Source organism: Caloenas nicobarica, chromosome 7, assembly GCF_036013445.1.
Source record: "Caloenas nicobarica isolate bCalNic1 chromosome 7, bCalNic1.hap1, whole genome shotgun sequence".
Taxonomy (NCBI): Eukaryota; Metazoa; Chordata; class Aves; order Columbiformes; family Columbidae; genus Caloenas; species Caloenas nicobarica.
Window position 1 is genome coordinate 1,637,501 of NC_088251.1, and position 10,614 is coordinate 1,648,114.

Consider the following 10,614-nt stretch of genomic DNA (forward strand, 5'->3'; position numbering starts at 1 on the left):
ATCATAAAACTGGAAGTAGGCATGCAGACAGGGATAAGACAAAATTCAGTGCATCCATGCCCCCAGGCACAAGTACTCAACACTCTCTGAATGTGAAGTCATTTATGAAGTCCTTTACAACATGCAGTCAAAGAGGTTAATTGAAAAATTTCTTAATGTCATTATGAAAGAACTAGATTAACCCAAGTTAATTCACTTTATTGTTCAAAATAAAGAGGAATAAGCATTGAACTCACTTGCAAATTTGGGGCATGAATTAGGGGTGAGATGTTGTCTTTAAGGACTCTGCCAGTTTAATTAAGATATGGAAAATTACTTATTGTTCTTCACCACTAAAGTGCTAGGAATTAACAGCCAAATGTGATGCCTGTGCCTTTCATATCTCTACCATGTGTTTGTTTGTTTAATACCCATAAGACTACATCATTAAACCTCAAGCACTGATTTCACTAATTCAGCACTAGAGCGACATGCTACGGCACCAAACACCTTTTCTAGTCAATCATAATTGAACAGCTGGATGTAAAATGCAATATTATTTTTAGGCTCCTATCTCACTTTGACTTCAAACCACAAACAGTATTTTCCTCCAAAACAAAATACCTTCCTATCTTTGTAATACATCCACTAAATATAGCAAGAGCACCAGGATAGCGTGTGATATATTTTACCCACTTTATCAGGTCTTCGTAATTATAGATGCCGCTGTGAACTTCCAACGCGATTGCACTTCTCTTTTTTTCTTAGAACGATGGCTGCGTTTAGTGAAATGTAACGCAGGTTATCTGTTTTTCTTTAGGAAGTATTACTTAAGAGAGCGGCAGACCTTGTCGAAGCCCTATATGGGATGCCCCATAACAACCAGGTAGGTCACCCACGCGCTCTTCATATATGGGCCTACGTGTGTAAATCAAATTCATGTTCTTTGCAAAGCTGGCAGAGCACTGGCACGTTGGTTTTGTGCAGCCACCTCGAGGGCAGGCGGGTGCGATGCGATGCTCCGACGGAAACGCTCCGTCTTCCCATTCTCTTCTCCCCGCTAGTCTTGCCTGTCAGAAATGACAATTAAGCGCAAGGTGCCAAAAGCATAAGCAATCATTAAAGCAAGAGAATAACCTTGAACTTGGGCCAAAATATACAGTGACTAATGGGAAGTCCTAAAGAAATCTGCTAAACAGAGCGGATAAAATATACGGTATTTCGCAAACTGCTGGAAACGCATCTACTGCTCTGGACGAATAAAGTAGACGCGCAAAATTTTCACATGGCTTACAGAGCTAAACTGTAATTTTGTGTTTATTTCTTTATACTTACTGTGTTGATGTGAAATTGCATAGCGTTCCAGTATGTATGTATAATTTCACATGAATCTCTTCTGTAAATTTGAATGTTGTTGCAACTTGGAATATTTGTGCCAATCAGCTTCGTAGTTGACAGTGCTTATTTTACGTCTTTCTAGGAAATAATCCTGAAACGGGCGGCTGACATTGCCGAGGCGTTATACAGCGTGCCCCGCAACCACAACCAGATCCCCACTCTCGCCAACACTCCTGCGCACACCGGGATGATGGGGGTGAACTCCTTCAGCAGCCAGCTCGCCGTCAACGTCTCCGAGACGTCACAAGCCAACGACCAAGGTAGGTGGGGTTTCAAGAGTTAATCCTTCACGTTCTTGGCTGCTTTTGGCCAGCGACTGTCAATCTGAGCTGATGTCACCCCTGTGTTCTGCCTCTTTCTTTCTCCCTGTAGTCATATGTCTGGTCGCGTAATGAAATGCTGTCTTTAACTTTCTCGTAATATTTAATTCTTCCTGTTCTTTCATTTACTGTTATCATAAAGCATCTCCAGTAGAAGAAAAAAAACAAACCCAAAAAACCCCAAAACAACTGGCAAAGTGTAGAAAGCTCTTTGTTATTCACAGTAAATATACAAGGTCTATGTTTATTATAAATTAATTATGTCTAGGTATCTCCACCTGGTTTTGGAATATTTACACAGATGAATCTAATTTGATGTCTGTGATTTTAAAACATTTTGTTTATAGGCATGTGTGACATATATGTTACTAATAAAAGTAATAGTTGATTTAATTTACCTGTTGTAATTGAAAATGCATGTAGCATATTGCATTTAAAATTAATTTTGATACTAATGAAAGGAGGGAAACAGGATTATTAGATATGTTCAAACCTGTATTTTTTGCTTGCAAAGTAATTATTAAATTGATTGCTCAGATAGGAACAAACTGTTGTTTAAAATCCTGATTCTGCTATGTTTCCTCTTCTAAAAAAATTGTCTTTGAATGCGTTTCCAAGCTAATAAGCCTTACAAAATTCTGTACTTGATCTTGAATTAGTTTTCACCGGTGGCTACACCTTACGCAAGTACGAGCTTGTTGTTAGTATAAAATTATCAATCATAAAATGAAGACCCCAAAACAGCCTTTTTAAAGTAAATCACTGGAACAAAAAAAGTTTGTCTTGTCAGCTATGGCATTTGAAGGTCCAGAGAGGCTGAAAGTTCATGCAGTGCGTCGGTACAAAGCGGGACTCGAGCCTGTTGGTAATTGCTCCTAAAGACAAACGTGAAGGCACCTGCCACAGCTGGATCGAAGAGAGCTTTTGTTGGCTGTCTGTGCTAAGAGGAGACACAACATAGAGTGCTCGCAGATGATTTAAGTAGGGTTGGCGTGATAAGGTTATCTCCAACTGCAAGAGTTGATAGGGCAGTAAGAGACAACTTAGAGCAAAGCTGTGCAATCAATTAAAACTGTGTAATATATGCTGCATGAGGAAACCCCCCAGCCCTAAGTCTATCTTATAAAATAACATTATTTTTTTGGGGTGGGGGGGTTTCTAACACAGTAGGTTACAGTCGCAACACAAGCAGTGTTTCCCCGCGAGGATATGTTCCCAGCAGTACTCCTCAGCAGTCCAATTACAACACAGTCAGCAATAGCATGAATGGATATGGCAATGCCGGCATGCCCAATCTAGGTGTACCAGGTTCCCCTGGATTTCTTAATGGCTCCTCAGCTAACTCTCCTTACGGCAGTAAGTGTCTATTTTTGGTAACACATCATCATATAGATTCATATTTACTACAAAATCAAATACTTGCATTGTTTTGATTTCCTCTATTGTGAGCTACTGGATAAAAGGAGGGGTGACTCTGGAGGCTGGACGTAAAAATGAATATAATAAATTGATCTGTTTGTGCCATAATACAATCTCAGATAGAAAAAAAAAATAAAAAAATTGGACTGCACAATTTGTAACAAAAGTCCAACACAAAAGAGTTTGCCTGTTATCCAGAGAGTGGCCAAGCCAAGGCATTTCATTTTTTTTTCTTTTTTTTTTAATATATATTTTATATATATATATATTTTAAGAGGCAAGGCCCTATCACTCTCTTTTTCCGTGTTTGCCGTGAAAACCTCAATCTGAGTCCTGATTATTTTTGCTTTATTGCAGTAGTGCCGTCAAGCCCTACCATGGCAGCCTCTTCGGTCACCCTCCCTTCAAACTGTAGCAGTACACACGGCATTTTCTCATTCTCACCTGCCAATGTCATCTCTGCAGTGAAACAAAAGAGCGCCTTTGCTCCTGTTGTCAGGCCCCAAGCCTCTCCTCCACCATCTTGCACCAGTGCAAATGGAAATGGACTTCAAGGTGAGCTGGATCTCTCTCAATTTTCTGTGTATTGCCTTCTTTTTTTTTTTTAGTGCATACACCTAAGCCCTGACTGCTTATTTGGGAGAAAGGTACCTCACCGTATTTTTAGGTTGCTGGTGCTCTCGTAGTGATGTAAAAGCAGAAGAAATAGGGTAGTGCGAATGGTACGCTAAGATTTTAAGCAAATCTTAGTTTACTTTTAATACTTGCACTAGACAAAACACTAGCTGTTTTTCTGGCATTTTCCCCTTAGGAGTTTGTGCTTTAAATTTTAAAGTAAGACGGTACCCCCGAATGCTTCTCAGAGGTTTTGTGCACTCCTTGCGTTCATACATTTTCTGAGCACATTTCTATGGATGTTTAACACCAGCAGCATTCCAGCATAACATGGTGCAATTTCCTCATTTTACATACGGGGCAATACTTATTTCCCAATACCTCAACTCAGTGTAAAGCAGGGTAAGCTCTTCCTCAGTGAATTAACTCTCCCTTGGACTAGGTACCCCCCTGAGTGGTGAGTCTGCATGCTCTGGTGTTCCCAACTCACTCTCTTATTGTGGTGGTAGAGTGGTTTCTTCTCTAAATGAACAACTAAATATTTTAATTAAGGCAGGCAATTTTAAGCTTCTGCATTTTTTTAATCTGTGTGATTTCATGTGGGTAGTGTAATGAGCAATTTATAAATCAGTTGCAGAATTTCCGTGGTCACCTGCTGGGAGTGGGGCAGGAGGAATTACGATACAGTGTGCGTTTGGTGGAAGAATAAAAATATGAACAAAGAAGTCTTCCTTTTTACGGCACATGTAACGTTTAGAAGATATTATTGTCAGATGCATTAGAGTCGTTCAAAAGGTTTGTTTGCCTCTGTTTTACAAATCATGAGCCTCATTGCAAAGTGCACAAAATTAAACCAGAAAGGGCTGCAGACACTTACCTGGGAGGTCATCACTTCTCTTCACTTAGTTAAGATGTAGGTAGTGTCATATTATTTATGATATTTATGGTATGATGAGCACTCGCAGGCAAACAGACGAAGACAGATATTTAGATTTGTGAAACTAATTCTGGACACCTGCATTTTGTGGTATTTACCTTAAGGCACTTTGGAGAGACTCAACTGCCTGTCCACCAAAAATCCCGGCCATTCGAGACCAGGATCTCAACCTGGATGCCGCTGTAGCTTGTTCTTAACTTCTTGGCCCAAAGAAGCATCTGAGGGCTTCTTATGCACTCAGGTCAATGAAGGGCTGAGGATCCAGCTACACAAATCTTATTGCAGGAGGGATGTTAAAGGAAAGGATAATTAGATTAACAATTTCCACCATTGCATATGTCTTTAGTGCAAGCTTTACTATGTTACTGTAAGTAGAAAACTATACCAGATATAAGGAATGTTCTTAGAAAAGATCATCCATTCACAAAATAATCCAGTGTCCCACTTTCCTCTTTTTATAAAAAGACACTAGTATTAAAAGTAAATAAAGAAATAAAATTAGTAAAATAAAATAATAAAATAAATAAAATAAAATAATAAAATAAGGTAACACAGCTTAGATCTGAACAGCTATTCTTTAGCTATTCTGTAGCAGGTATTTATATATATTCTCATTAACTCGTTGATACTCATTTACTCTAAAAAATAAAAGTATTTAAAGACCTAAATTAAACTGGTCTAAATTTTTGTAGTTTCAGTATGTAAATAAAAGGCTTCCCATCAGATATTCAAGGTATCAGGTGCTTAAAAGGTCTAGATTATTGCAAAGTGGGATTTTCAGAAGGACTGGGTGGGTTAAATGCCTGGACTAAGCACCCAATCTCCCTTGGCACCTCCCCAAGCCCCCAGTAACCACCCATCTCCATCCTCAGGTACAAAATGCTCCTCGTATAAAAGCCCAGTATATGATTTCAAATCAACCAATACTGGTTTTGTTGAACAGGTCATGAAGTTAGCTCTTAGGCTGAGGCCCAGCCCAGCCCTGGACTAAGCCTCTCGGCCCAGACAGGCCACGGGAGGCTGGAAGATCCCTTCAACCCCAGGTTCTAGAATGCTGCAAGGCTGGTATCATCCCTAACAAAGTCCAGCATCTCATGGGTGTTGCTAAAGCTCTAGGTTAGTTGTCCCCAAGACCTGCTGCGCCCACCCCACTCAGCACTTCAGAAACACGGAGGTGTCCACAGGTAGGGATGTGCAGAAATCTCAGGTTTTGGTTCAGCAGCCATTTCATTCAAAAATTAATAGATGTTTGGGAAACAAACAAACAAAAAAAGAGTCAGTTTTTCCTCAGCCAGCTGAAGCAGCTAAACTGAATAGTTTTGTGTTGAGCAAAATGACTCAGAGAAATAGCGAGAACATCTTTCTGGTCTGGTAATTAGAGCACTGACGTCCAGGGTTGTGACAAAAAGTTGATTTATTTATGCGAAGTAGGTAGTAGGTGATGGTCCATATGGTGAGAGTTAGGGTACTCTAGCAAAAGCTAAAATCATAGAATCATTAGGTGGGTTCAAGTCCCCTTGGACTGAGAGAAAAATCAACTTGCATCCGACTCTTTGGTGAGTTCCTTCACCATTCCAGCAGAGAGGCACCGTCACTTTTTCCAACCAGAGCCACTGAGTAGATTCAGACTGAACTCATGAGAGGTTTCAGGATGACACCACCTCACCCAGCTGTCCCCACAGATCCCAACCAGTGCCTTGGACTGAATTGCAGCCACAACTGAGTGGCAAGACAGGGATGAATTTGTCATATACTTCCCTCGTAAGACATCATAGAGAAGAGCCAGCAATGCAGGAGTTAGTCATTTACACTTTATTTTACCTGTACAGTTATTTAGGGGGTTTCTGCTTTCTTCTTCCCATTTTTTTAATCATTCCTCTAAAGGTTCTTTAGCACTGTGAAGAGGTAGAGTCAGATGAGAGCATGGCAAAACCCAACACGTAACTGCCCCACAGACACGACTAATCCTTTCACAGCAATTTAGGGGTTCATTAAACTGATCCTCGCTGTGTAAACCACTGTAGGATTTGTCTACATGCTGAAAAAAAAATGCTGTTCTTGGTACGTCTAAGATGCTGAGGAAGCAGGAGCAGAACTTTGAAGCTCCATCTGGAGCTTAGATGGACCATTTTGTCTCCTCACATAGTCTAAAGCAGAGGTGGAGTCATTCTGCCTTCTGGCTTGTGGGAACATCACTGAGCATCAGGACCACCCGAGCCCACCACACTAGAAGCAAGATCTTGCACTAGGAAGGATGTCCCCAAAAGGCCACTCTGCATTTTAGGACTTAGTGCCAAAGCATGGAGAGGTCTATAGCCAACAAGGGGAGTCACATTTTTCCTAAAGACATCCAAGGCTGAGGTTAGGAACACCTTCCACTGCATATCCTATGATCAGAAAGTTTAATACTTAATACTTTGTTGAGAGCAGGATGCTAGTGTATGGATTCCATAGGGCAGAGGGCTTTTTCCTGCTTAAAACAATAGACATATAAGGTATAAAATAATTTTTTTTAGCAAGAAAGTGCTGGCTCGCTGTAAAGTTGGAAGTATAATATGTGTTCAAAATTCGTTTTTCAATTGTAATTTACTTTTTATAGATTGTGAAAGATATTGCTCTCTGGTTAAGCTTTATGATCGTAATGCAGAGCTAAAGGTTCTCTATATTCTTTTAAAATTGCATTCTGCTTAATTTTCTGGTCTTCCCATTGAAGAAACTATTAAAATTATTATTAAAAAACTAGCCACCCCATTTTTCTTTAAAGCAGCATTTGGTATCAATTTGCACTGTGGGAAATGCAGTGCAGAGATCCACAATTGTCAAATGTTGCTACTAAACTAAATAGTGAAACAAATGTCTGGAGCACCAATTTTGTCGCCCCCTTCCATTGTGCCACAGATAGAATTCAACAAGAATGACTCCATCATTTAAAGAATTCAGACTTTTTTCCCCCAGAAATGTAAGCGGCAGACAACCTAAATTTTCACACAGCAGAAGCCAAACATGAGATGACAATAAACGTGTGATTAAGATGTGCAGGGAATTAGAACCTAATAGTGATGTGCTATTCATTAAAGTATGATGGAAAGACCCTATATTTTCAGTTGACCTGTGGTGATCTTGGTGTCCTGGGCAACAGATGGTTGTATAAAAACACCCCAAAATGAGTTTCCCCGTCCCCAGTTCAGATGTCCCCCATGTACCCAAACCTCTCTGGGCTGCCTGACGCAGTGCCAGGCATCCCACAGACCGAGAACTCACAGATTTAGTGGAAACGTGATACGGAAACTAAATATTTTGGGTAGAAAAGGTCTCTGCCAATGTACGCGTTATTCCCCAGTTGAGTTTTGTAATTCAGTCACTGCTTAGGTTTAAAACATGTGGTATTATTAAGCACGAAAAAGATCTTCCATTTTAATTTTGACACATTTGATACATTTAATTGGGGGATAAAGGTAGCAGAGTTGGAAAACTTTAACCTTGAGAGGTGATTTAGAGAGAAATAGTCCTCTGAATCAGCTGGCACAGCTGCCTGTGGACCAGAGTTGGAGCAAATTCTGGTTGCGCAGCCCCGGCTGCTGCAGGAGGTGACGTTACCTATGGCATGTGTACATACCCAGCTCTTCCAAACCGTAAAGCTGTAACAGCGAATCTGAAATAAATTAATATTGTTGAAATTAATGAACTGAGAAATTGAAGTTCACATCACTACACGAACAAATTTATTAATATCTGTTGTACATAAATTAATGAGAAATATCATCATGGCAAAAATTAAACAACACTAAAATTAAAGACTGTCTAAATTATGTTTCTACCAAAGAGTTAACTAGGAAAAAAAAGCAGTAGTTGTTGGTACCTCAGGCTTTATCTGTTAAAAAAATAAGGAGATACTGGTCAGGGATATTAATCTTGTGCCTTTTTATGGCGCTTGGTCTCCAGAGTTGAGAATGGGGTAGGTTACCTCGCATTAGGTCTTAGTCCTCAGGTTGTTCAGCCCCGCTGTTATCCAGTAAAATGGTAGAAAAGGAGGTTTTCTGGCCAGGTGCCGGGTCTGGCATGATGTGGTGGTTGCGCGCAATGGTTGGACGTGGTGGTTGGACGCAATGGTTGGACGCAATGGTTGGATGCGGTGGTTGGTGGGGTTCCCACTGCAGGGACGTCCCCAAGGGATGCGTGACACGACCAGGAGTGACCATGGTGTTCCTCAGCTCCCAGAGCCTGGTCCCCACCTCGCTCTTAGCTGGGATTCGGGATGCTCCGGGCACAACCCCCCACCACGGAGCACTGGGTGGGGAAAAGTCCGTGTCCGTGGTCCCTCAGCCCGACAATCCTGGCGCTGCATCCCCCGCCCCGAGCATCGCGGTTGCTTTGAACCAGACGTGCCTTACACAAACGTGCTAATAACGGCTGATCTTTTTCTTCTCTTTTTTTTTTTTTCTTTCCCTTTTAGCAATGTCTGGGCTTGTAGTCCCGCCAATGTAAAGTCACTTTTGTTTACCTACCGTACGACCAAGCTTCGGAGGACGGGCTTAGGGGACAAGTTTAGTATATTAAGACATGCTGATGGAAACAGTATCTTCACACAGAATCAGCAACAAACCGAAATGCTACAAAAAAAAAAAAAAAAAAAGACTTTGTTTAAAGATTTTATTTAAACTATTAAGAATCTACATGCAAACAACCTACTTCTTCATGAACAATTCCATTTTATTGACTGAATTTTTCTCATATTTTCACATTTCTCAGTCCTGAAGAATAAGGAAAAAGCGACGCCTATTTTGTATAAAGTTTCTGATTACGTCTTGGCTATGTCTAGTACTTGCTATGTGTTGGGAGAAACTTTGTGGATGCACCATTTTGATTATCATGAAACACTGATGAAAAATGCCTCCGAACATTTTTCTGTACTCATAACTAGATTCACAATGGTTGTGTATCTCTATAATGTGAAATATTTTTTTGTGGTGGAAAAAAGGGGGCCAAGGAGGTTATGAGCCATCAAACTGGAAAAAAAAAAAAGAAAAAAAAAGAAAAAAAAAAGGGTGAATATATGATTAGAAAAGCAAAAACCGGGGTGCGGGGGCGGGCGCGGGAGGGTTTACCATTGCTTAACTTCATCTTAATGAAATGGAACTTTGTAACTTATTGTAGTTAGAAATTGTAACTTTGATATTGAATTCTCTTGCCTTCAACAAGCACACTGACAGAGAAAAAAAAATTGCTACTGTCTGTTGGTTAAAAAAAAAATATACTTCCACTGCTAGAGCTTCCTGTTAAGCAAGTGTGATCTGCAACATTTTTTCAACTTTTGCTAGCACTGTATACTATTGCATTCTTAGGCTACTGTGAAGTCTATGTTTCTTGTACCAGAAAATTGTCCTTTTGACTTCTAGATCCTTCTTCCCTAATGTGTTTTGTATGTGGTTATAAAATTGTAGACTTTTGTGATTTTGCCAAAGTTGTAGCTAAATATTTATACACTTGTCTTGAATTTTTTTCAGATCCACTTAAATATTTAGAAAAGCAAATTTTATTCCTTATGAAGCCTATAAGGAATAAAATAGTCTTATTCATTGCAACACTTTCTTTCACATAAACACTTGCAGTCACTAAGGGAATTTATTTTGTAACATATCAACTATAAATATTGTATTTATCTTTGAAATTTTGTATATTGCTTTTCATCTTTTTTTTTTTTTTTCCCTTGTATGTATTGGTTTTTGTTATGGCCTGGTATTGTGATGCTGAGAAAAGCATTAAGCCAAGAACCGCTGCCTTCATGTTTTTCTTTTAAAATAAATTAGTGTCCGTACATTTCATTTGTACTTCATAAAGTTGCTATTATTTAGACTTTCCATCCTTTTTTTTTTTATTTTTAAGGAAAATTCAAATTCATTGTTTATTTTTATATTATTCTTAAGTTATCAGAACAAATAATTTTGA

At 39.6% G+C, this 10,614-nt stretch overlaps 1 protein-coding gene across 26 annotated transcripts in view; it reads left to right on the forward strand.

Annotated features, from left to right (window-relative positions):
* EBF3 (EBF transcription factor 3) overlaps positions 1-9,471 on the forward strand; it is a 124,842-nt gene extending 115,371 nt beyond the window's left edge. For 5 of the 26 annotated variants that reach the window (XM_065638517.1, XM_065638516.1, XM_065638518.1 and 2 more), the window contains 5 exons: positions 800-865; positions 1,460-1,637; positions 2,865-3,053; positions 3,474-3,671; positions 4,363-4,779. In XM_065638517.1, the coding sequence (XP_065494589.1) occupies positions 800-865; positions 1,460-1,637; positions 2,865-3,053; positions 3,474-3,671; positions 4,363-4,448 (717 nt within the window). In that variant the 3' untranslated portion in view covers positions 4,449-4,779. Of the gene's footprint in view, positions 1-799; positions 866-1,459; positions 1,638-2,864; positions 3,054-3,473; positions 3,672-4,362; positions 4,780-9,121 lie in introns of those variants that run through there. The other 21 variants (XM_065638528.1, XM_065638529.1, XM_065638531.1 and 18 more) reach the window with 8 other exon arrangements.
* The last annotated feature ends 1,143 nt before the right edge of the window (positions 9,472-10,614 follow it).